The 27,840-nt window shown below is 37.0% G+C and overlaps 3 protein-coding genes across 3 annotated transcripts in view; 2 read left to right on the forward strand and 1 right to left on the reverse strand.

The window, feature by feature from the left end:
- LOC142336504 (protein SSUH2 homolog) overlaps nt 1–27,840 on the forward strand; it is a 611,495-nt gene that overhangs the window by 4,728 nt on the left and 578,927 nt on the right. The gene's annotated exons all lie outside the window — the stretch shown is intronic.
- On the reverse strand, nt 1,170–15,119 carry LOC142337314 (uncharacterized). The gene is made up of 7 exons (XM_075386513.1): nt 14,746–15,119; nt 13,135–13,468; nt 8,163–8,226; nt 7,695–7,848; nt 5,695–5,825; nt 1,790–1,954; nt 1,170–1,478 (listed from the first exon to the last, which is right to left on the reverse strand). Exons 1-7 carry the CDS (start codon nt 15,081–15,083, stop codon nt 1,336–1,338), a joined length of 1,329 nt encoding a protein of 442 aa, XP_075242628.1. The 5' UTR covers nt 15,084–15,119; the 3' UTR covers nt 1,170–1,335.
- LOC142336752 (DC-STAMP domain-containing protein 2-like) overlaps nt 18,184–27,840 on the forward strand; it is a 44,160-nt gene continuing 34,503 nt past the window's right edge. The window contains exon 1 of the mRNA XM_075385661.1: nt 18,184–18,298. Coding sequence (XP_075241776.1) covers nt 18,184–18,298 — 115 coding nt within the window. The remainder of the gene's footprint in view (nt 18,299–27,840) is intronic.

Raw genomic sequence — 27,840 nt, forward strand, 5'->3', positions numbered from 1 at the left:
GCCCCTGATTGGCTTTGAAAGAACAAAATAAAAAGACTGTTGTACAAAAACATTAATCAAACTTTTTAAAGTCATTTCGTAGTTGAACAAAATCTTGTCTCTTAATGAGAGGATACATGTACTAGCATCACTACCAATAGGCATTAGAGATGGTAACTAAGACTAAGAGATATATTCAACATCAAAATTTTAATGTGAAAGCTCACGCAAAAACACAGCTCCAAGCTCAGAAAAATAACCCAAAATATTCTAAACATAACCGACTAACGTCGGGCGAATTGCTCTCAAACAACCGGCGAGCGGTTGGCTTCGACAGTAGCTAGCCACGGGGGGGGGGGTGTACCGGGGGCTGATGGGGGGCAACACTGGGTTGGGGGGGGGGCAACAGCGCGGTGGGGGTCGGAGGCAATAGTGGGGGTGGGGGTCAACAGGGGGGGGGGGGGGGGGTCTCAACCTCTAAGAACCGCCCTACTTACCATAAGTATAAGTCTCCAAAACAGTTTGAGCTGAAACAGCTGAAAGGCTCTAAGAGAATTAATGACCGCTGGGCGCTACCTGTTTATCCCGTTCTGAGGAAGAAAGGTCAAAAGCGTCAGACGAAAGATCGGTCAAGCGAAAAATCGCATAAAAAAGACCGACAGGACTAATATAATTGCTACAAACTTCGTTTGAGAGCAATTAAAAACATCTGCTCCAAAAATTTGAAAATGACAAACGTTCTTAAGACTTAAAATCGAAATACGAAAGTCACTGCGAATGTTTCCAATTCATCATACGTAAGTCCTCTAAGCATCGTTTTTCCTGCTAAAAATCTAAGCTGCAGGCTAGCAGAAAACTGACGGCACATAGAGGAAACAAACATCAATAAGAACGAGGAAACAAACATCAATAAGAACGAGAAAACGTTTTAAAATTAGGAAAAAATTGACAACTACAGAAAAGTTTACACAAGTTGTCGCCGATATCCCCAAAACAATTTTTATGACATTAAAAGATAAGCATTAACCAATGCACGAGCTTTGAAAACGCTTCGGTGCCCCCGATATAAGAAAAACAGAAAATAACATTTTTTTTAAAAAAAACATGAAAAATAGGGAATTCGCTATAAAATTTGGCGTTGAAGTTCCTATTACAAAACAAATAGCTCAAAAAATATAATAAAAAAGACGCAAGTTTACAATAATCTCTTCAAACTTCCTTCGAGAGCAATTAAAAACAATTAGATTATATTTCAAATTTCTAACAAGAGCAAGCAAGACAGTAATAAAATCAATAATAAACACACGCAAAAATAATCAAGGATCATAGTTTATCAGACAGTCTTTAAAATGAAATTTATCCACTGGTTGTTTCGCTAACAGGTTTAACATTGCCGATGACTGAGAGACGTAAAGGCCAACCCTCTAATGCTGAGTGGTCGAATTTTTTAATAGCTTCACTAGCTTGATTCATTGATTCAAATGTAACTTCTCCAGTCCCTGAAATAAAGATAATGAAATTAAGTTCGCCTAGATCAAAATCATGCTTCAAAATAACTAATGCCCCAACATAAATAATGATGAACTTTTGTATTTGATTTTGAAAAATTTAAAATGCAGCCAATTTCTTCCCCCACCTTCTAGTGGAAAATGTCATATATAGCTTTTATATTTTTACCTTTTTACTAAATAATTCACATTTCAATTTTTTAATCGGTGAAATATAATCTCCGTAAAAAATAAACAGTTCAAAATGTTTAAGAATCGTCGTTTTTTGAGTAGAACTTCTCAAGCTTCAAAAGTAGACTTACCCAATGATTTTCCAGATGACGAGTGATGGACTACACATCGTTTTGTGCCTCCGATAGATGTGAACAGTTCAGACAGTCTATCATCTGTGATCTCAGGGCCCAAGTTGGACACGTGCACTTTGGTCATTAATTGAGAATCATCGTCGGGATTTTCGGAAGGAATCTCTGAAACAAATTGTAACTAAATACATAAGAGTAAACATAGATAAGAGTAAACAACTCAGCTAGCTCAATTGAATTAATGAATGGATTGGGAAAACAATTTAGAAAAAAACCGATCCGAAAAATTGAAAAAACAGTAAAAACCAAAGTCAAATTGCCGCATGTGAACAAAAAACCACTAGCGAGAAAGCGATTTTTTGTTCAAAGACGGTTTTCTCACTCTACTTTAAAATTAGAGTAATAAAATTCACGCAGCAAAAAAACTCGCTTTTTCGCTATATTTCCTGTCTCGGCGTGCCTGTTTCGCTGCATACTTGCAGGGCAGGTTTTCTTACGTAAAATGAAACAAAAAAAATCTTAGTGGAGAGAAGTCAAACAGGGTCTCCACAAAGCGATGTATTATCGCCAATACTCTACAAGATCTACATGAGCAAGCTGCCACTACCCTCAAAAAGTGTAAACGCCAAGTCTTACGCTCACGATAAAACTTAGACAACATCTCAACCACATGCTGAAAAATTACGTGATATAATAACTCCATACACAAATATTTTAGGCGACTGTCTTGAATGAAGAGAACTCAAACCACAGCTGAGAAATCAGGTGCTATTGTCTTCACAACCTGAAGCAGGGAGGCCAAGTTTGACCCACTCCTCACTATCAACAATTCACCAATACCAGAAAAGAACTAGGTGTCATTTTTGATAGCACTCTCAATTTTAGAGAACACATCAGAAGCACCAATGAGAAACTACAACAGCGCAACAACACTGAAAAAGATTACTAGTACCGACTGGAGCCACACAGAAGAGACGCTCTCAGTAACTTAAAGCTATCGGTCTGAGCTTCCTGAACAACGGTGATACCATTTTCACCTCTACAATCTTCAATACAAACTGGGACCACCTCCATCCATAACAAAAACCTGTTCGCACACTTAATGTGTGTAAGTGTTTTGCAACAATGACTTAAACAATGAGAGTGAAATTCTGCCTTTTAAAAGTCACACAGAAATGCTAGCGCATAAATTTCTGGCCGGCAGCTATCAGCGACACCGTTATAAAGCAAGCAATTACGCACACCTCTACCAGAAATAGCAGTGGAATAACAAACGCTGCCACGAATTGCGCGTATCCGATTGTCGCAACTTAGAACTGGATACTGCCCCCTGCTGAATTGTTACTTGAGTAGGATTTGTAGTAATGTCGATAATCGCTGTCCCAAATGTGAAGTAGCAGAATGACCTCAATCAAATTTTCAATTGCAAAAAAACACCAGGGACCTAAAACCCATTGACCTGTGGGAAAGACCCGTGGAGGTAGCTAACTGGCTGGACTTAATTTATCAGTCCAACGCGACCAAACTGCACAGAAACATCCGCCCTCATTGCCCCTTTCCCCGAATTTGAGGAGATCCCTCGTGGTCCCCCTAATCCGAGGACCGCATATCACCCAAAATGGCGTAACTTTATTATTATACAAATGCAACTAAAGAAACAGCCCAAAACTGCACTAAACGCCGATATACGCCAAAATTACCCACGAATTGCAGCTCTGTGCAACAGCTACAACAACAACACCACCACCAGGATATCAGGCAATTGTGATGTTTTATCCTACAATCACTTTTATTGTAGCAAAAAATTTTATTTTTGGATGAAAGCAATTGAGATCACTCAAAAATGAATGACACGCTTGAAAAAGTCAGTTTAGAAGTCAAAGAATGTTCTAGATCAAAAGAGCAAAAACAGTCAAGCAAAGATTTTGCATGAAAAAAACACAGGTTTACAATAATTGCTTCGAATTTCGTTCGAGAACAATTAATCAACAGCAACCAAATAATTTAGAGCATTAACTGGTATGCTAGATCAAATCAAAAGTTCTCACAATAAAACTCGGGAAATAAATCGTCTCAAATACTATGAAAGCAGCCCGCATTTTCCATTGAACATATGAACAATAACTCCTCTCAAATTCGTGCCGAAGTCAAAGCTGTCCATTTCCTTCGACCTCCACATTGACAGTATGGAAAAGATTAACCACAGTCACTGCAGCCGATAGATGAACAAAATGAAATTTGTGAAAGATATCTAAGGAGAAAAATTTTTTGGGTCAAAACAAGCACAAAATCTGCATAAACACTGAAAACATAGCAAGCTCGATCTCATTGAAACCATAACAAGTGAAAATTAAGCGCTTCAGTGTTGATGTCTCTCAGACAATGATCAATTTGTACTAGGTGTTCTTAAATTGCTGGTCAGCGCGCAGGAAAAATGAGGAAGAATGAACAAAAACCAATGAGGTAGAGAAAATTAACCAAAAAAAATCAAAACACTTCGAACAATCATAAGCTCATCAATCGTCTCATAACTGCTTTAACTATAATTATCTCTTCATTCACTCTTCGCTGTCATTAAAAGTTTTTGAAACATAACCGAAACACGACGGGCATGTTGCTCTCAAACAACTGCCGAGCGGTTGGCTTCATCAGTAGCTAGCTAAAATTTAGGGTGGCTAGCTTTACTTTAATAGAAAGGGCGTGGCGGGGAGGGGGGGTTTGAATGGGCGGGGTTACGGCTGGGACAAAGTGCACGGGTGGGGATTGGGGGTGGATGGGACTAAAGTGAGGGGAGGGTTACAGTGGAGTTGGGAGGGAGAGGGAGCTGGGTGAATTTGGTTGCGGGGGGGGGGGTCAAACTCTTAAGAATCTAAGAACCGCCCTTCACCATGAATTTATGTCTCCTCAACAGTTTCCACGATTCTCTTATTTAGACTAGTAAGGTTTAAGGCTAACTAAAATGCTCAGGGAGTGAATGCCATATGTGCCTTACCTGTTTAATTTATTCCGTTCTCGAGGACAAAAAGTCAAAAGTTCAGACAAAAAAAAATAACATAACCGACTAGCGTCGGGCGAAATGTTCTCAACCTAACCACGCATGGTTGGCTTCGGTAGTAGCCAGATGGGGCTTCAGGATGTTAGCATTAAGGGTGGGGGTGACCGAAAAGGGATTCCAAATCGCTTGACGAGAGGGGGTCCAAATCGACAGCTGAAAGAGGGTGGAGCGTTGGCTGTTGGTGTGGGGGTATCTAACTTTTAAATTTAAGAACCACCCTTCATACCATAAAATTGTCTCCTCAAAACAGTTTTGGTGAATCGCATTCTTAGAAACTAGGGCGTGAGGCTCTCGAGAAACTTGATATCCTCCGGGCGTTATCCGTTTTTAAGGACGAAAAGTCAAATGGGTCAGACGACAAATCGGTCAAGCAAAAGATCGCATTAAAAAGAGCACATGACTAATCTAATTGCTAAATGCTTCATTAGAGAGTAATTAATCAGACGTCGACAGTACAGCAAATCGCGATAAAAGAGACCGGAGGTCTTATACAATTGCTATATACTTTACAGATCTTAGAGCATGTACAGATCTTAAACAGACAGTGCACCAATAAAATCCAAATCCTTAGGATTATCTTAAAAATAGGAGTACTATAATAGCCGCCATTTTGGATAAACCGTACAGTACACTTACAGTAGTAGAGCTTTAACAGGCCTTCACTCGGCCTTAATGCCATCGGACTTTACTAATTCAAGTTTCGATCGATCTCAAAAAGTCAACCTCAGGCTGAAAAATGGTTCAGCCATCAATTGCTTTAGAAGACCAGCCGAGCAAAATGCTTGCTAAAAAAACTTTACTTGAGAGCAATTATTTGCCATTTTAGGGTCGACTTTTAATTTCTAGTCACCTCCTGCCGTATGGATGGGTGCTAAGCATAGTGGCCACCCGTCGAGTGGTACCCCATTGTACTGTCTCACTACACTCTCCACTGCTTGCTTACTATCATAGTGAACTTCAGCTGAACAAAGCGACGCTGAGCTGAAATACAAAGCAACAAACAGTGATTAATCGGGTTGTTGACATTATACCACCCCATTAAGGTATATCTACGGGGTAATGGGGGCTGTACGTTATCATACTACTAAGCTGGTCGGGGGGGGGGGGGGGGGGAGGAGGAGGGGGGCTATAATGCAATAATAGGAAAGACCCAATCAATCAATAGCAACTCGGAATGATCTGGTCAACAACTTAGGACACCAGTCACATTTTTCGGCAGCACTGATAGTTGCAATAGTTTTTCTGTTGAAAAGTTTAGTTGAACACTTACAACGATTTTATACAACTAAGACCACGACGATATAGTCTCCAAATAATCCAGTTATCCGAGAATAGCTCCAAATAATTCAATAGGATGATTTTTCGAACTTCGTCTTTTGAGTATGCGTATTTGGCAGTGCCAATGGTCGTCGCAGTCTATTAAATGGAGCATCGAGATATAACCGCGTCAATTGTGGATGGCTAAATTAATTTTTGCCAAGCGAAAAAATTGTTCACTTGAGAACACACCCTACCAGAATATCAATTACGACCCTAACTTAGGACGGAATCATAAAACATACCCGGCAGATTGCCGGAAAATAGCCGCCGTTGATTCCAATAAGCATGATTGGGATTGAACGAATAGAATATATTAAAAAAAAAAAGATTTTGGTACAAAAATATTTTTTAAGTCCGATTTATTTTGATGGCATTTCGTAGTTGAACATACTTCTGTTTCTTAGAGAGAGGCTACAAGGGCTACTATCAACACCAATAAGCATTAGAGGTGGTAACTAATACTTATAGGAACGACGTTCAAATAGCGGGCATCTAAAATTGGGCCTTATGGTTTTATCCCGTTTCTATTTCTGACTTCAATTTTTTATACCGACTCTGTTCATTTTGAATTGCTTTGCTTAGCAACTGATGTTCAAATTCACTTTTAGCAGAATGAGAGAAACTAGCCTAGAGAAGTCAAAAAGATTTCACGCAAAATGTCGAAAAAGCGGCAAAATGGTAAAGCGAAAAAAAGTTTGACGAAGTAAAAAACATAGCAGGACAAGTCCTGACGTACAATTCAAAAAATTTTCATTGACTAAACAGAAAAACTAGACCTAGAATGGACTATGAGTGAATTGGGAAAACCATTTTTAAAAAAATAAGATCAAAAAAATAAGAAAAAAAAACAGAAAATCAATGTCAAAATGCCGCATGTGAACAAAAAAACCACTAGCGAGAAATGAAAATTTAATTCAAACAAAAAACTAGGCCTAGAATGAGCTGTGAATGAATTGGGAAAACCATTTAGAAAAAATCCGATCCAAAAAATCGAAAAAAACAGTAAAAACCAGAGTGAAATTGCCGCATGTGAACGAAAAACCGCTACCGAGAAACCGAATTTTTGTTCAAACACCGTTTTCTCACTCTACTTTAAAATTAGAGCGAAAAAATTTCACGCCGCAAAATCACTCGCTTTTTCGCTCCATTTCCTGTTTCGGCGTGACCAAAATCACTACTCCAATTTGACTTCAAAAATCATGAAAATGTGTGAACAGATCTTAAAAAAAAGACAGCGCCCCAATACAATTCAAATTCTTTGAATTGTAAAAAAAATACGAGCGCAATAACAGCCGGCTGAGAAGATGAGGGCGGCTATTAATCAGTACTGATACCTTCCGGAGGTTAGGAACTGGTTTAGAGATCTATCCTGCCCCTATCCCTAGCTTGGCGGGCATATGTTTTTACGCCCCTCAGGCGAATTTTTTTACAGTATCGTGCTATATAGCAACACAATTTGTTAGTGGAGGGCATAGAAAACAGGGGAGAGGAAGGGCAGAATAGATCCGGTTACAACAGAGTAACACTCACTCTTGGGAGTAATGAACAGTGTGGAACTTCATGTGACCAAAGTCTGCGAATAATTCCTGGATGTCTCCATCGTTCACTTGCGGGTCCAAATTGGAGATGTGTACTTTGTACAGAGCTCCTCGAGATCTATGTGGAGATGACAATGCGTTCAGTCCTGGAACAAAATTGAAAAATGGAACAGATAATTGTCCAAAAGGTTTGCTTGCAGGATAATAAAACAAAGGGAGGCAGTGAATGTAATGAGGCATTTTGAAGAGATGATTGACCAACAGAACGTTTTTATTCCAGTTTAAATAACTTTATTTGTTTTTAAATATCTATTTATTTTTTATTTATTCACTCTCGGCGGATATGAAGCATCGTCTGAGTTTATTTTTTTACAGAATTATGAAATGTAACCCCCCAAATAACTTTTGAAAACGAAATCAGTTACTCACAAGTTGAGTTAATAGAATGACAATGAATTACCAGAATCTAGTTTAGCTTTCTTTCTCGGTGTTGACGTCATGTCTTCTTCGTTTCTCCGCTCACTCTAAAATGAAACAGTTCACTCTAGAGGATAGATGCTTAGCACAATATTAGTTTAACCTGATTGAGTATGCTAGCTAATGCTTCCATGCAAAGAGAAAAATCATTAAAACATTGGATGCAAAAACTGATTCAAAGTTTTCACATACCAGAGCGTGAAGGGCATGACAAACTGTCGATCGGTATCACGCTTTAGCTTTTGATTGGTTGATAAAAATAGAAAACGGAAAATTGCACGCTGTAAAATTGTATAACTTCAGTTACCACCGACACCACACTAACGTTCAGTTGCTTTTATCAAGCACCCCTATAAACTAGGGAAATTAACTGAGCAGAAATCAAAACGTTTTTAAACCTGTACCCCGCACTTGAAAAAACTTAGCAAAATACTGAACATAGCCGGCAGATTGCCGGAATAGCTGCGAAAGAATAGACCTGCGTGCCATATAATAGAGATAGAAACAGATACAGATCTAAATTGAAAAAAAAATCGGCGCCGCTCAAAAAACTAGGCTAAAAAACATTCAGCGATAAATTAATAAAGTTTGTTAAAACTCATTCCACAGAAGCCTCTTATTAGGGACCTTTACTGCACATATGAGTTCCTTTGACCTTAAACAAATTCAATTTAAACTTAAGTTTTAAAGTGCAAAAGTCATTTTATTGAGTGAGGTAAGTCACGTATGATCAAAATTTAATCACGAATATAACCTAAAAACTTTCGCTAAAGCGAGTGAGAAATGACGTCACTCGCGCAAACGGCGTTAGTGAGAGGAAGAAGTCATTCAGAAAGTTTTACTTTTTCAGCTCTGCTGTGTGAACAAATGTAAAACGAAAAAAGAGCGTCAGACGACGAAACAAAAAAAAACCAAGAGCACCGCAATATAGCTACGCTCAGCTTACAGCTTCGCAGCTATAAACAAAAACCTTATCATAAGATATCATTTTAGATAGGAACACCACCAGAAAAGCTCCTTCGCGAGATGCCACAATCGGTATTTGGCGCATATTAATTTCAGATTGGAGACAATTGTACTAAAATAAAAGAGGTGATAGAACATACCAGACATTCACTGTCAAAAAAACTTAATTTTATAAAACAAATATGCACAACTGCCATCCTGTTCGGAGAAAAAGCTAGCTATTGCACACGACTTCAACGAAAAGATTAGGAGACTGAATTTCAGAAAACAGACTACTGAAACATTGATAGAAAGATCAATGCGAGGTAACATTTTTGTGTAAAACTCAGAGAAACTTCGTTAAAGAAACTACAGCTAAATGAGTACAACAGAGAGTTCTTAGGAAATTTTCAAAGATATGTAAGCAAGCAAATAACCAATTGAAAAATATCAAAGCGATTGGGTGAGAAATCAGAGACGTTATCATCAATAACATTTGAGGCAAAAGAGACCAATAGAAAGGAAAAATTGCGATATGCCAAAACTAATGTCTTCGAAAATTATTGCGGTGAAATTTACACATTTATCACGGCGAAAACGTTCAATTTCCGATCAGTAGCACCAAAAAAACTACATTTTCCGGGTCCAGTTAAATTTGCTGCATGGCTTCAAAACAAACAATAGGGACTCATTAAAAATTCTTACAAAAATCTAAAAAAGGAAGTAAGTTCAAGAAATTGTAGAATGAGTGAAAAACTATCTACAAATTTTATATACACTAATGCTTGCAAGTTTTCGAGGCTCCTAAGGTAATGAAAAAGTTCCATTAAGACTATTTGGGTTTCAAAAACATGATCAGCAACAGATACTGTTTTAAAATCTGGTACACAACAAAGATCTTCATGAGAAGTCGAAGAAATTATTCACTGATCTTGCCGAAGAGATCAATTCGATATCAAAAGTTTTTAAATAGAAAAGTCTATGGAATTGATTAGAACGTAATGAAAACTTTTAGTCTGATTCGAGGACAAAAAACAGTGTTTGTTTGAGAGAAACATTCCGATTTCTTAAGCATAAACCCTAGTGTTCCTGGAGGAAATTTTGGGACTGCTTGTCTTTTTGTTGTATACAAATGACTTCAAAGAAAACAGAGCAAGAAACTTAACTCGAGCGCAATATTTCGAAAACACGAATCAGTTTTTCCGTTTGAACTCCTAAACTCAACTGAACTAAGTTCTTGTTCAATAGCTGGAGCAACTAGGTCAACTTAAATAAACAATACCTCAGGTAGCACTCAAAAATCTAGGTAAAAAACATGCAGCGATAAATTGATAAAGCTTGTTAAAATTCATCCCACAGAAGCCTCTTTTTAGAGACTTTTATTGCACATATGAGTTCCTTTGACCTTAAACGAATTCAAATTAAACTTAAGTTTCAAAGTGCAAAAGTCATTTTATTGAGTGAGGTAAGTCACTTGTGATCAAAATCTAATCACGCAAAAAAACTTTTTCTAAAGAGAGTGAAAATGACGTCACGCGCGCAAACGCCGTTAGTGAGAGGAAGAAGTCATTCAGAAAATTTGACTTTTTCAGCTTTGCTGTGTGAACAAAAGTAAAACGAAAAAGAGCGTCAGACGACGAAACAAAAACACATAGCAGGACAAGTCCTGACGCACAATTCAAAGAATTTTCATTGACTAAACAAAAAACTAGACCTAGAACGGACTATAAGGGGATTGGGAAAACCATTTAGAAAACAATCTGATCCAAAAAATTGAAAAAAACAGTAAAAATCAAAGTGTAATTGCCGCATGTGAACAAAACACCACTAGCGAGAAAGCGAATTTTTGTTCAAACACGGTTTTCTCACTCTACTTTAAATTTAGAGCAAAAAATTTCACGCCGCAAAACCACTCGCTTTTCGCTCCACTTCCTGTTTCGGCGTGACCAAAATCACTACTCCAATTTGACTTCAAAAATCATGAATATGTGTGAACAGATCTTAAAAAAACATAGCCAGAAGAATTCCGGAAACGACTCGGAGAAAACTGCCCATACATTTGACTAAACAGTTAGAACAAAAATTGTGAACCCTAACCTCCACAAATAGCATGAAAAATTTAAGGAAGAATAGAAACGGCATTCAAAAACAAATTGAACAATAAAAACTATAAAAACTTAATGAGTTTTTTAACAGTACGAGGAAACATAAAGCGAAATAAAATTCCTTTCCAATTAGACAAAAGAACAGCTCGCAAAACAATGGACAAGTCATAATAGGCTAAGAAAATTTCTAACTTTGAAAAAAAAGGAAAATCTGCAAAAAAAAACAAGAAAAATGGTTAAAATTTCTCAATTTTTCTCTCAATCTTCCTAAGAAAAAAACGCTTTATACCAACAAAACTTTAAACAATTGGTATCTGAAAAATCCATAAGTAACAAGCTTCTATCCAAATACCACCTAAAGCAGTAAAACAAAACAAGTAAAAAATCAATAAATTTCGTCTAAAAATCAGCAAAACTGATCAAAAACCACGAAATTAGTATCAAACTCAAATTAACCACTTGAAACCGTCAATTCCTAACAAAACAAGCCTAAAACTAATACAAAATCATAATCAAACCTCAGAACCATCAAAAGTTGCAAAAAACTGCTTTTAAAAGCCGCACGTAAACAAAAAATTTCGCTCGCTTAGAGAAAAACTTTTCACGCATCAATTTCTCGCTCTCTCAAAAACAGCGGTATGAACAAAAACCACTCTCTATTTGCTCCGCTCTTCACTTTTGTTCAGCACCAAAATCACTCCAAATTTTTTCACGCGTTTCATTTCCCGCTCCAAAAATCACTCCAATAAAATTGATTAAAAAAAAACATAGCCGGAAGAATTCCGGAAACGACTCGAAGGAGAAAATTGCCCATACTTTTGACTACACAACTAGAACAACTATTGTGAACCCTGCACCTCAAAGAAAGCCATAAAAAACTTAGGAAGAATAGAAACGAAATTTGATTCAAAAACAAATTAAATAAAAAACTAGAAAAGCTTAATGAGTTTTTTTTTTTAATAGTACAAGGAAACATAAATCCGAGTAAAATTTCTTTCCAATTAGGGCAATGGAAAGCTCGCAAAACAATGGTCAAGTCATAATAGGCCAAGAAACTTGTCTAAGACTACTGAGAAAAAAGAAAAACTGCAAAAAAAAAAAGAAAAATGGTTTCAAAATTTCTCAATTTTTCTGTCAATTTTCGGAAGAAAAGAATGATTTACACCAATAAAACTTTAGTCAATTGGTAGCTGAATATTCCTTAAGTAGCAAGCTTCCATTCAAATCTCACTTAAAGCATTAATACAAAAACAGGCAAAAAATCATTAAATTTCGTCTAAAGATCAGCAAAACTGATCAAAACCCTCCAAATTAACATTTAACTCAAACTAACTACTTGAAACCTTCAATTCCTATCAAAAGAAGCCTAAAACTAATACAATATCATAATCAAACCTCGTAACCATCAAAAGTTACATAAAACTGCTTTTAAAATCCGCACGTGGACAAAAAAATTTCGCTCGCTTAGGGAAAATTTTTTCACACCTCAATTTCTCGCTCTCTAGAAAACAGCGGTATGAACAAAAACCACTCTCCTTTCGCTCCGCTCTTCATTTTTGTTCAGCACAAAAATCACTCCAAATTTTTTCACGCGTTTCATTTCCCGCTTCAAAAATCACTCCAATAAAATTGATTAAAAAAGGACTTCTCTAATACTCCTCTTCGAGTCGTAAAAAGGACTTCTCCAATACTCCTATTCGAGTCGTAAAAAGACAGCGCCCCAATACAATTCGGATCCTTTGAATTGTGAAAACCAAGAGCACCGCAATACAGCTCCGCTCAGCTTACAGCTTCGCAGCTATAACAAGTACTTATATCAGCTTTGTATTTTCAGACCCGACTGTTTTCAGACTATAAAGTATAACACATGACAACTAATATCAGGCACCATTAATATCAAAATACCTCGTAAGTTGTTCCTCCATGCAATGTATCTGGTTTAGATTTGCCTCTCCACATATACTCCACTACTTTCTTAGCAGGGGCCTCTTGTGATGTCGGTTCTATGGCTTCAATCCACATAACATGTCTTCTGAAGTTAGGATTAAGACCGTGGATATCTGCCTTTCTGCATAACCTGTACACGTGAACAGCGTCCACATAATGCCGGATTAACTCGCCACTTCCAGCTACCGATTTGTCTCTTTTATTGATGAAATATTTGGGTGCTTCTGTCAAATCTTCTGCTTCTTCTTGGAATGCTTCTATTGCGATTATTGTGTTGCATTTCGAGATACACCTAAATTTGAAGTGTATATATAGTCTGCCCCATAAAGTTGAAATAGTCGAACGTTCTACTTAATGCCTTCCAGGCAGTACCTCTTTATCCAGTTTTTGAGGAACAAAAGTTAAAAGCGTCAGGACAAAAGCAAATAAGACAAATTTGGCAGTACGCAAGACCAAAATAATTGCTCAGAGAGCATTAAAAAAGAAACCGCAAGAACTGATTATAAATGAAATCTGTATCTTCCGACTATTAAGTCGCATTAAGATTTCCACGTTAAAAATTCCTGTACAGATAACAGATATTTCAACATAATTTTTTTCCTGGTTTGAATACCAGTGAGCATTTTCACTACCGAACGAGGAGTTACGTTATCTTTTGTTTTTTAATCGGTTAAGTGTCATTGAAACAGAATGTAAAGTCAATGCTGCACGTGAAAAAGTGTTTAGGTCAATCTGAACAAAACTCAAAATAAGAAAACATAACTGAGTAACGTCGGGTAAATTTCTCTCAACCGAACAGCGAGTGAATTCGAATCACAAACCTAGAGATTTTTTAAGAGTAATTGTCTAAGCGAACTGCTCAGTCACTTAGTGCCCTCTAGCTAACTTGTTTATCCCGTTTTTGATTGCAAGAACCATTAGACAAAAATCGGTCAAGCAAAAAAATTTGCCGATCTCTGAATTGTACTGTTGGTAAGTTTTATTTTTCCAACCTCTATATAAGAGCTATTCTATATATGCTGCAACTAAAGGTGACAATTTATTGTTAGACATGGCTGTTGTCACTGAAAACTTATAAATTTTAATCAGACTTTAGTGATTGATCGGGCAGCAGAGATATTAAAGGACTTTCTCACAACAAACGTTGCTGGAAAGTGGCACTTAGGAAAAAATTATTTTGATGTTTTCCTTCATTTCTTTTCCTCTATTTTCACTGCAAGCACCATTTTGCTTTTTTTCTATCAGTTGGTGGACTTTTATTGAATGAAATCGAACTGTATTACAAGGAGTTTTGCAATAGTTGTTTTGAAGTCGCAATTGGAAGAAATGTTATCAGATATTTAACTCTAATTGACAAATAGATGGTTCTATTGGTTCAAGAAACATAGGAATTGTGTACCATTCCTATAGAAATCGAAAGATTTATATTAAGTTTCCTTCGGCTCAAAACTATCGTTTACTGTTGCGGGCATTAAAGAAACATTCTTTGCAGACAAATAAATAGTTAATGACCACTGGAGAATTTTTCTCACCTTTTATATTCATGAAGCTATAGAGCATAAGACAAACCTGTAATAAAGTTTATTACGCGTTGAAAAAGGAGACCACTGCCATGAATCGAACTTCTGGTTATCTTCTGATGATACCACATAATATCCATTCAGCTCAGGATATTCGGGCAATTGATCATTTACGGTGTTAGAAAACATTATCTCAAAAATCTGCATTGGGCTCAATAGACCGTGACCTTTCGAGAAAATAGCCAGCTCAACTTCAATTTCTTGTTCCGGTGGATAAGACTGTTCATATTCCTCGTGAATTACATCAGAAGTATCAGCATCAACTCTTTGCTCGTTGTACACAAGATTTCCAATATCAGCCAATTGGCCTTGTTCGATGACTGACATTATGCTACTGAAAGCAACAGAAAATGTTAGTAAATGTCAGAGACATAGTTCTTCGTCTGGAGCCCTTCTAGGCAAAATTAAAGGGTACAATAGATCCAAAAACTCCCATTCCCATCAGTTTCATAAAAAATGAAAACTCAGTTAGATTTGTAGGCAAAAACTTATTCCCAATTGCCTTATTCAGACTGGTTACAAACGAATAACCAATATCACGAAGCAAAAAAAGTCTTATAAGTAACAGACAGGAATTCCATAAAAAATGAAGTTTTTTTGTAAAGGAAAGGAACACTTTTTTAACAGAATATAGCCATGTTTGTTTTATAGATTCAAAATCACTACATATTACACTTTAATTGCTTCTTACCATATCTATTTTGATTATAATTCTGATGCATTAATTTCTTTATCTTTTGCATCTGATCCTTCAATTTTTTTCTACTGTCAGGATTTATAAATGCACATAAGAGTTGACTTGCTGCCCCCGAGTTGACTGACTACCCTTTTAGGGGAGGGGCTTTCTCTTAATTAACCTTTTTTTAGATTCATGTTTGATATGCCTGGCACGCGATCGAGGTTCGCATCAAAGCAAGGCAGTAGTAGTACATGCTTCAGGAATTATATTACCCATTGGATTACAACTAAATGTTGACTTTAATTGACAGTCGTAAAAGCGGCAGAGAAGAAAGAATTATCAATTTTAATTTAAATTGTTTAAAAAAGGAAGTGTTCGAACATTGTGTTCATCGTCAGGTTTAACAACCGAAAAAATTTATTTGAAGTATATAAAATTGTCTTTGTCTATTGAATCCTAAGAAACCAGTTAAAAAACAACGAAATTTTGAATTTATTTACAGTTAGGATCATATCTTTTAGAATAAATATTGCGATGAACTTATTAAACAGAAATACTTAATAGGTTTATCCGAGTTTTTCTATATATTCTAAGCCCCTCATTGCGGCCCAATATCCCACACTGTTACAATTTATTTGTGAGCCTACAATCTATGAAAAACTAGCAGCCTTTATCACCTCTATTGGTCTACTACCTTGACGAAACGGACTTGCATTTGCTGCAAACAATTGATCCACCAAATTCATAGAGCGTACAATGCAGTCCTTGCCATGAATGGTCCCATCTTAGATGCACGCAGCTGAGCAAAGACGACATCAAAGGAAAAACAACATCATGGACCTGCATTAGCTGTTGTTTTAGGGCCATGAGTTAGCGTAGTTAGTCTCCTTGAGAGGCCAGGAACCACAACCTGACAGCGGCGGAACTATGCCGAAATTTTACTCAAACGACCAACTACCATACCCCAAAACTACAGAAATCCTCCCCTCACGACGACAGAAAAGCACCAAGTTCTGGAACAATTTCCCACCTTCCGCTGGTGACAAGCTCTCCAAAATTTATATCAAAGTTGTCCACTGGAAACCGAAGATCATCTGATTCGATTAGTGCAAAAAAAAATCAACAACGTCTTTGCCGAATCTCTTGATGAAGCTCCGCGACCACTAGCCAAAATCACGTCTCCCACCAGTTGCGCATTGACAACAGCTATGGTCTTGCCACACCTGATTCTGTCCGGAACAAAGAAAGGCACCAATGACTTTGTCAACAAAACTGTTCTTCGAATATTTCAGCAGTGAAATCAAGGCAATCAGAGGCGAACTACTTATGGAAGCGATAGCAATACAAGTTTGAAAGAACAGTTGAGCAGAACACTATTAGCTACCATCAAGAGCTTTACCGAATTCGTGAAAGACGGAAAAATTGGCAAAGCAATCAGAACGCTCTACAGTGAAGCAAAAGGCAAAGTTCTGTGACTAAAGGACAAAATCAGGGACAAAACTGTCGCAGAAATTACAGACAAGAAACAGTTCGAAGACCAGCCGATAAACCGTTCCTGCCTTGTCAGCCACGAGAAAGCTAAATGCCTTACCATTTCAGAAATCACTCTTTGACGAAATCGATAATAATGCAATTAAAGAGCAATTCAAAAGACAAGAGGGTCACATGGACCCACTGGTATTGACTGTAGTCAATGGAGAAGACATCTGGCCTGGTTTGACACTGCCTCAATCAGTCTCCGGAAAACAGTTTTAAAACTAGCCTACAGAAAAGCGACTGAAGTATTGCCCAGTCTTTTTTTAGAAGCATACAAGAACATCAGACAGATCGCACTTGACAAACTTCCAGACGTACGACCGATTGTGATAGGGAACGTTATGCGCCAATTTTTTGGGCTATGCATCTCTTTTGTTCTCTAGGCGCAGAAGCCCGGAGAATTGGAGGCAACGTTCACCTCTGCCTTGGGCAGACCGCAGGAATCAAACATGGTACCTCCGCTCTGCGTAGAAAAATTCGAAAACGAGAACTCTGAAGCTTTTTTAATAACAGATGCCACTAATGCTTTTAATCTACTAAACAGAAATACTGCCCAAGAAAATATCCGCAGAACGTGCTGTTCTCTCTACAAACCTCATGCAAACTCCTACCAGAAACAAAGGTTTTACAGCGATTTTAAGTGCCCCTCAATTGATTGAAATAGGGTATGTGATACCTCTGAGTGTGGAGTTATGTATATAAGCCACGAATACGCTTTAGACTATCTGAATTGGATTCGAGGCGCGAATACAAGGTATTACTTAATTGTTGGATTACCACTTTTAGTATTGTTCTGCAATAGAGCTAGGAATGTAGTCTTAATCTGACGACGTGGAAATCCTTCTAAAATACACATATTATTATTCTGACTATAAAACTAAGAAGACTGAGAACAACTAAATTATATGAGATAAGTTAAGCGAATGAAATATTAACAAAAGTGGGAGATGTGAACAAACTGAAAAGTTGCCTTATTAGTCGGCGGCAAACTTAACCTAAGTGAAATATGACTTTTACTAAGACAAGTTAAACCTAATATGATTTGGTACAAATCAACTGAATATGAACTAAATATGGTATAACCGTTCCACATATCCTCGGCTAGTAGGCTGGGCTACTTTTTCTTCTGTTGTCTTTTCGTACGAGAGGGGACGTCGCTGGGCATATTGCCAAAGGTCAGTGTTACGCTCGGCACGACTTCCAAACTTGGCGATGTCACTGTTCCTGACCCTGACTTCAGGGACTCCGGGTTCCTTAATTACAGCTCAGTGGGCGAGGTTCTCACGACAGTACTGCCTGGGGACAACGTTTCACAGAGACCTCGGAGGTCGCTCTTTGGCCGTTTGGACAATTTGCGAGCTATTTTTATGTCGAATGATTTTTCTGACCGCGGTATCGGGTTGTTTTGTTTGGGGTGCATAATAAATCGTGATACCGTTTTTTCCCCCATTATACCTGTGTCCTGCATCCACCTGAGCCTTCTGCATTGCCTCCTCTATCAAAATATCGCTGCAGTCACCGGTCACCTATCCGTTGTCGTCGAGGTAGTCCTCCATGGGAACAGTGTCTTCGTCTAAATAGTGGTGAAGAATGTTTTCATATGATAAATTTGATATCTTTGGTATTGTACCAATACTACTTAGTGGTGTGTTTGGCTTTCTTCCAAAATGTGCTTGGAAAGGTGTTACATTTGTTGTCTTTTGTTTGCATAAACGTAATTGATATACTATTGAGCTTATTGCTTCTTTAATTGTGAATGTGTTTTTTCTAATATCTAATTTTATGCAGCTTAGACGTCTTTTATTTATTTGTATCAAAGTTCTTTACTTTATATTCAATTAAACAACGTGTTTGATCTAACCTAATGTTTCGGGGGAACACCGTGTATTTGAATATATTCATCTGAAAATTTAATTACATTAGGTCCGTTAGCTTTATCGAAGACTTCTACAGTAGGGAATTTGGAAAAACGGTCAATATATGCAAGAAAAAGTATATCTTGATCTTTTTCATTTGTGATGGGGCTGCCGAAATCATTTTGCATTTTTTCCATTTTGACGCCGGAATGACGGGTTTGAGGATCTTACCAATATCAGTACAAGGCGTGCACTGGGCAGCCTTGTTAAGGATCTCGCGGTGCATGTATAATGCCCAAGGTTAATCATACCCCAGCTGCCAGGGTGAGTGAGGTGAAGGCTTTCTAGCACAGCGTCCTGGATTGAGTATGGTATTGCCACACGTTCGTCTACGCAGACGCAATCGGATCGAACATGTAGGTCCCTCCAATAAGAGAAAAGGTAGGGGTTCACCTCCATTCATCGTTGTGCGTCCTTTTGGAGGATACAATTGCGCACTTCCTGGAGGACTGCATCCTTGCTTGTGAGTACAGCCAAAAACCTTTTGGTGAATAACTGTGTCAAGTTATTTTCGAACACTTCTTCTTTGGACAGTTCCTGGATTGGGTAATTTTGGGCTTCATTTGAAGAGTGTTGTTGAATTCACTGCCGAATTCGGTGTAGATTGAAAGGTGACCCCGCTGTGGGTAGGAGGGGTTTGGGGAATTGACCTCGGGTTGCTCATATTTGCTTGCGAAGTTGGTAACATTTGCGTTCTATTTGTTTGCAAATTAGAATGGAATGTATTTTAATTGAGTTTTTGTGCAAGTTAGACTTTAAGTGGATTTGAGCTGCGTTTGCAGAGTTATCAAGGAGCAACTGAGTTGTGTTACGATTAATGGCAAAAAACAAATTGGAATAGTTTGTTGAGTGAGGATGTGAGGCACGTGTGGAATGTGTGTGATTGACGCTGCTAAAGTGCTGTGATTGACAGTTTTGCTGTGTGGTACTTACATAAATTGCTGCAATAGCGTCACGAATGCGGGTAACTTTAGCCACAGTTTGCAACTTTATTTTTAATTGATTGGAAGTGAGTTTCCAGTTCGGCATTTTAGATGAATTTTTTATTCTTTTAAAGCAGTGGTCGAAGTCGATGACATAATTGAGATAAATTAGGGATGAATTTACCAAGATAATGAACTGAACCTAGGAATGAGCGTAGTTGCTTTAGATTTTTAGGTGCTGATAAATTTAATATTGCTGCTGTTTTAGATTCAATTGGTGCGAGTCCTGACTGATTAAATTTATGGCCTAATCATTCTATTTCGGTTTTAGCGAAATAGCATTTGGTAATTTTTTTTCTCAATTTATCATCGTCCAGTTTTTTTTAAACATTTGTAGACTAACTTCAAGTGATCTTCTTTAGAAACTCCACTGACTATTATAATATCACCTGAGAAACAAAAAGTATTATTTAGTAGGACTAATGTATAGTCCATTACTTTTTGGAATGCTAACGGCATGTCAGTTAATCCGTAAAATCCTGTAAAAAAGCGATATGTACCAGTGCCTTCACCACTAATAATACTGAAGTTGCAATGCCTAGCCGTTTCCGGGTCTAAATTAAGTTGACTGTATGCGTACTTCAAATCCAGTGCTGAAAAATATGCTGTTTCCTGTGACGCAGTTGTATTTAGATTTTGTTGGATTTTGTCAATTAAGTTGTCTATATTCGGCATTTGATATTTATTTTATGGATTGTTTTATTTAAGATTTTTGAATCTAAGGCTAGTTTAACTTTTTTGTCTCTTTTTACCGTAATAACTACACGCGAAATGAAAAATTTATCTGAACAACTATTAATTTTATGATGTGCTTTTCTGCAAGTAATTTTTTAAGTTCATCACTAACTAAAGGTTGTAAATTAATTGGATCCCTACGAACTTTTTGGTGTATAGGTGTAAAATTTTTATGAAACGTAGATTTAACTGAGTGGTTTAATTATTTACCAGTCCTTGAGATTAGACCTGGGAAATCAAACGCTATCTGTTTCTTGATAAAGCATTGGTTTTGATCGACAGTTGCAACTTGTTTTGTTTGGGTGAGCGAAAAGTCAAGTTTTGGGAAGAGATCTCGTCCGATTATGGATCTATGACCGTCTTCCTGTATTGTCACATTAACACCCTTAGCGACCCATTCGTTAAACTTGATTGAGGTTTTGATCACTCCATTTGTTTTGATTAGATCGTTAGAGAAAGTTTCTAGATCGTGCATCTCTGGTGATTATACCCAGAAGCTTTCTTTAAACTCTGACACTACTGTAGCTGCAAGGCTTTTATTAATAATAGCGCACACGCTTCCAGAATCTAATAGAGCTTTTGTACTGGTATTCCCAATGCAAATGTATAAAATTACTGGCTCCACTTCTCTAGTATCATTATTAATGGAAATTTTAGCAACACAGTTGTCATCATAGTCATCATATTCTGAATCGTAATTAGAATCGTAGATATTTTGTTTTTGAAGCAACATATCTATATGGTTAACTTGCTCTCCGACTGTTGCTGAAGTACTCACCGTTGCCGTCTCGGAAATAGAATCATCTACATTGTTTACTCTGGGTTTTTACTTATATTAATGTTTAGGTTTTCTGCAAACTTTCGCAAAGTGATTGGCAATACCGCAGTGTTTGCAATTCTTCCCGCAGGCAGGACAGTTTTATCGATGTGTGGCTGACCATCCATAGCCACAGTTAGGACAAATTGTAGGTTTCACAAATTGTTTGTTGGGGGTCGCGATCTATTCCAAGATCCTTGTATATTGTTTACAGATGTAGTTGTGATCTCATTGGTTGTCGAATGAATGGTGGTTCCAGTTAATTCCAACTTGTTTTGTATGCCCATCTTAAAATTCTTGGCGACTTCTAAGGCCCTTTTAGCCTTCCTCGTCCTCCTTCAGCAGTTCTCTCTGGATCTCGCCGTCTTGCATATTGGCTATGAAAACATCACGAATGATTGATTCCTCATGACTTCCTAAATCGCAGTTGAAAGATAGTTCCCGGAGACAACCGTAAAACGTTTTTACGGGTTCTTTTTTCAATTTTTTCCTAGTTAAAAATGTATATCGATTGAAGGTGATATTTTGCTGTTTTTAAATACCTGATCCAGACTCTCCCAAAGATCCTTTGTTGTTACACGATCAATTTGGATATTTGGTTCCTGATAACCAAATAATCGTCGTCCTTCCATCCCTAGGCTAAGATAAATCAGAGAGTCAGTTTTGTTGTCGCAGAACTTCCAAGGTTTGTCGCCGCACATTATACCTGCAAGTTCTATCTTCTGACAACGATTTAACCACGCATTCTTGAGTTGTTCGTTTCGAATTTTTCGAACTCTATCGCTCTGAAACGTGCTGTTTTCAACATTATCCTCGTAAATAGGTTCTGGAGGGAAGGTGACTTTGTCCGGGGGATCTTCGCGGAGGGTGTCGATCGAAATGCCCTATTTTGCCAGGATGGACAACTTCAACATTATCTGCCAGCGATCCCATCTTGAAGGTGGTTCTAGTGTCTGTTTCTCACAAAAGGGTTCAATTCCAAGGGGTGCACGTTCTTTGAATGCTGACTGCGCCATGTGATACCTCTGACTGTGGAGGTATGTATATGAGCCACGAATACGCTTTAGACTATCTGAATTGGATTCGAGGCGCGAATCCAAGGTATTACTTAATTGTTGGATTACAACTTTTAGTTTTGTTCTGCAATAGAGCTACGAATGTAGTCTTAATCTGACGACGTGGAAATCCTTCTCAAATCCAGATAGGATCATTCTGACTGCAAAACTAAGAAGATTGAGAACAACTGATTTATATGAGATAAGTTAAGCGAATGAAATATTAACAAAAGTGGGAGATGTGAACAAACTGAAAAGCTGACTTATTAGTCGGCGGCAAACTTAACTTAAGTGAAATATGACTTTTACTAAGACAAGGGCAAACTTAATATGATTTGGTACAAATCAACTGAATATGAACTAAATATGGTATAACCGTACCACAGGGTATCATCTATTTCACCTTGGGAATATCTCTCTAGACAAACTGTAACGTTCCAGATTACCAACGAAAGTATCATTTCCAACTGCTGCTAGTGGAATCTTCGATCTGGCCATGGTTTCAATTACTAGTCAATTGATAATTATTCGACTATTCGGAAAATTAAAAGCTAGCAGCCTTTCAAACTATTGTCTTATCTGTTTCTTAAAAATGTTTCTTACAAATTGGTTACAGTTACAAATGATAAATACAATTCAGGTAAAACCTGCTCAAAGATGATTCCTATCTCCTTGGAAAAGTCAATGCTCTACACGCCGTATAAAATGACTTGGCATTGCATGTAAAAACCACAAACTCCAATCGGATCTTTTCCTTTTGTGCCCCCCCCAGCTAAGTGGGTGCGTATTATTTGCACCACCAGACGCACGTCCCATATTTTTGAATAATGATTTACTATGTAATGGCACGTGCTCTGTAACTGGGGGCCCATAACGTACTGGGGGGCACAAACGGAAAAGATCCCTCCAATTAAAAAAGTTGTAAAACTTGCGTGTAAACTTTTCGACCACTTGCGAGAAAACTCTCAATGAGAAATTATTGACAAAAAGGCGGTCTCCAGCCCAAATTTTCAGCTACTTCAAAGTCCTCAGGAAGACCACATCATCTATACTGTTCGTCAAACAGATGGCCATCTTCGATAAAGAAAAATGTTATTTAATTGCTAGATTCTTCTTTTCATATACATCGGATCAACTGAATTCACTCGTACAGATCAAGCATTTTGCGAGAGTTCTTCGGCTTCGAAAAATATAAATTTGAGCGAATTTGAGGTATTTATCATCCGCAAAAATCTTGAGTAAAGTAAAAGCCATAGTCCAGATAATCTTCCGCCATCCTTATTTTCGATTCTATCATAAATCTATCTCATTCCTTTACTAAAATGGTTCGAAAAATTGTCCAAACTTCAATTTTTCTGCATTATTGGAAGTCAACTATTATGAGTTCACTTTTCAACAAATGCAACAAATTACTCAATCTGAATTATTGTTCAGTATCCTTCCAGTTGATTGCATCCAAGATATTCAAACAAATGTTTTCAAGCAACTTGCAAACACCATTCTGAATTCTTTTGCGATTCATAATTTCGCTTCCGCAACACACGGTCGACTATATTGCAAGTGCTAATTTTACTTCAAAATGTCTATGAAGGTGCATAAAAAAGCGAAATGTGTTTTGATATCATTCTTACTAACTTCATCAAAGCTTTCGAAAAAGTTGACTACAGCTTCTTTGAGAAACTTCACTATTCTGGAATAAAGCAGATTCTGTTCAATTTGATGAAGTCCTACTTAGTTGGTCATACAGAGCGTATCCGAGTTGACGGAGCACTGTCAAGGGAAAATCAAGTTACCAGTGGTGGGCCGCAGGGGAGCATTTTGGTTGTTCTGCTTATTCCAAATATTTCCAATACGTTACCAGATGACTGAATAATGGACAAAGATGAACTTTGGTGGAATCAGTATTTCTGGATCGGTGGAAATTGCCAATGACTTCAATCAACATTTCGCATCTGTTTTCAAAGAAGACACGAGCCCTCTTTCACCGCCACTTGCTTCCGCAGACCCCACAATTTGTATAGAGGACATGTATTTCACCAAAAGGCAGTAAAAATTTGGGGTCTTTCCCATTATAGCCCCCCCATGAAAATATAGCTCCCCCATTATGGTATATTTACCATGATTGGGGGGGGGGGCTATAGGTTATCTGACCACTAAGCTGGGGGGGGCTATAATGGGAAAGACCCAAAATTTGCACGTGCGTCTGGTGGGTGCAAATGCAACCACTAAGCTCGAACGGAAGATCCCAAAAACTTATAAGAGCACCATTTCCTGCTAGCTAAATCTCTTACTTTATTGTTACATTGACGTCAAAAGGAGTTTAAAAAAAAATCGAGTACTTAGGGAGATATTTTGACGTTAGGTATGACAATACCACTTGTGTTTTGCCGAATTCATATCAACTCCAGGTGTATGGAATAATTATAGGTTATACAACTTTTATCCAATGAGAAAGGTTGAATATTTGAAGAGGTTCCGCATTGTATGGGCTCTAGTGACGTTATGTTTATTATTAAAATCGCACAATTCAAAATAAATCTGTATCTTAATTGCATCTGTGTTTTACAGTTGATACAGAATCAAAAAAAATCTGTATCCTACATTATAGGATACAGGATTCCAGTTGCTTATAACTTTTGTTACTTTTTTGAATGAACTTTACATACCAATTTTTGCGAATTTGGTACAAGAAAAAAACTTGTCCTGCAAGAGATCATATAAATCAGCGTTATTTTTTAGTTTAAATATTGCTCCTGGGACACTACGCTGCAGAGGTATAGCCAAACCGTCACGGGCAAAATTGCTCGATCTGCGTATACCTTTTCGTTTTTCCAATGCTAATACATTGAAAAGGCAAAATTATTGCGGAAAAAATACTTCTGCTAAAGCAGTCAAAATTGAAAAGAATTGCGCAATCTGTGTTTGCAAAAAGTACAAATTTTGACCGCGAGTTTGAGATACAAGCTGTGTATCCTATTTTTTGCGTACTACGTATCACGAATCTGCTCGATTTTTGTATCTCTTTTTCGCACGCAAGGCAACTCTACTTTGCACTGAAGGTAAATATATTTGCACTGATTTATCTATAATCCACAATTAAGCCTAATTAAAGGCGCGTTTATTATTTGATAGCAATTAACTGATTAAATTTGGTTTACAGATTAACAATATGCCATATAGGGCCCAAATTTATTGCAATGTTTTTATTTGATGTAATTTGTATGTCGGGAAAAAAGATTTCACATCACCCAAAGCTTTTCTTCAAAGATTTTTCAGAAATTTTGACAAATAATTAAATTACTGAAAATTACTTGCTTCTGTTTGGGGTAATGGAAAATGAGAGTAGCATCAGCTGATAATCTGTTCGTCGCCTCACTATTTCTTTATTGTTTTTCAGAAGACTTTCATTTGTATTCAAGCATAATTTATTTTTTTATAAAATGATTCAAACATATTTTAAGCATATTCTATTTTATTAGATATGAGAAAATTTTATTGAAATGTGACAAATAACTTAATTTCAGAACAATCTCTCAGTTTCAATTTTTCCTTTTTTATGCTCTATGGTTGAATTGGCTACTTCATCAAAAACCTAGCTTTCAGGTAAATTTTTTTGTCTATCAAAAAAGTTTGTCCTGTAGCAACCTATTGACTCCTCTCATTTGTCCATAACAAGAAAAGATTGGACAGAGGGCAATTTCGGTAAATTTACATGCAAGTTGATTAATGTTTACTTGCTTAAGTCAATTTAATGAGTGATTTGCAATTGAGTTCAGCAAATGAATTGTTATATTAATAATGATTAGTTTTTTTGTGTCTATTTACAGGTTTACAGTTGTCTAGCCATTTTTCTCCAATTCTGCGCCTTTTTAATTCTGCGCCTTTTTTTGGATGTCCGTTATCGTTTTCTGAAAAATTCCTCCAATGCTCGACCGATTTCTGCGTCTTTTTAAAGGTTTACAAAGGTCTATTAAAGTTTGAATCAACATTTAATTGCGCCTATTTTTAGAGATTTATAGGTGTCTAATAATTTTTTCGCGTCTATTTACAGGTTTACATTTGCCTAATAATTTTAAAGATTCCGTCCTGTTGGTTATCTGCTGCAATGGAACTGGAAAGGAAAATAGTTTATAGCACATATAAAATGATTTCCACTAAAAAACACAGAAAACAAAGTTCTGAACAAATATTTTTTTCGTGTCTTTAATTCTATTTTTAAGTCACTTTAAAAGCTTCAGATCCCTTTTGCTCATTTAATAAAGCTTTAATTTACTTTTGCATTCCCAAAAAGCTTGCTTTTAATTAGGCTCAATTGTGAAATAGAGACAAATTTATTGCGAAAAATAGATTCCTAAAATAAGCGAAAACATGCTACAAGACTTACTTCACCTATTTTACATTTTTAAAGTATCTCAATTTCTTAAAAATTGGGCTTAATTTTTCTGCAAAAAAATGATACAAAGCTTGTCTCCTAACTTCGTTCATTTTATGTGTCTACTTTTCGCGCGAGTTTTAATAATGCGGAGATTCTGGCGTCGTATTGGAAACAACATAGCGATATTTTTTAGATAAGATTTAGATTATTTTTAGATTAATTTTCGATTATTTTAAGAAGTTGATTTCTTGAAGTTCTACTGAAGCTTATGTTAGTTCCAAAAATTTTTCAGGGACGCTTATGAATAAAAAGTTTGGGAATTTATTTGCAAACGCACTTTAACTAACCTTCTTGTAATATTGTGACTTTATTATCAGCCTATTTTCCCCCGAAAAATGTTATCCGATTAATTAATAATAAAACACAATAACAGAAACAAATGTTAATGCAATAACTTTGATTATGATGAGATTCCATTTGTTCAAACTCAAATTTGATCGAATCTGGTCAGAAAGTTTCTAGTCTAGCAAATGCGATTGGGCAAATTTTTGGACCCAGATAGGAGTAAATATCATTTCGTGGGTTTCCTTTAACTTTATAGACTTTAGACCGAGGTCCACACATGTGAATAAGAGTACTGCATCTCGTGTAATTATAGAAGTATGACTCATCAACGTCCAGGCCAAATACGGGCTCCATTTTGCCGGGTAAAATGACAGTGAATTCGGATGAGGGTAACACAGACAACTGAGGAGCTGAAAGTGAATGACAACATCAGATTTTAGAGCTAACAAGTACAGCGATGAATAAGCTTGTTCATATCAAAAGTGATTCTATCCAACCACTGCGCGACATTTTTAAGCAATGATTTTTCTGGCGTTTTCTATAATCAAAAACAGGTAGCATTTTTATTTTCATTACAATTTATATAATCAAAAAAAGTTAAAAGGACTGAAAATGAAATTAAAGCACAACGCTTGTCATTGTC

This window comes from Convolutriloba macropyga, chromosome 3, assembly GCF_964194025.1.
Source record: "Convolutriloba macropyga chromosome 3, txConMacr16.3, whole genome shotgun sequence".
NCBI lineage: Eukaryota > Metazoa > Xenacoelomorpha > Acoela > Convolutidae > Convolutriloba > Convolutriloba macropyga.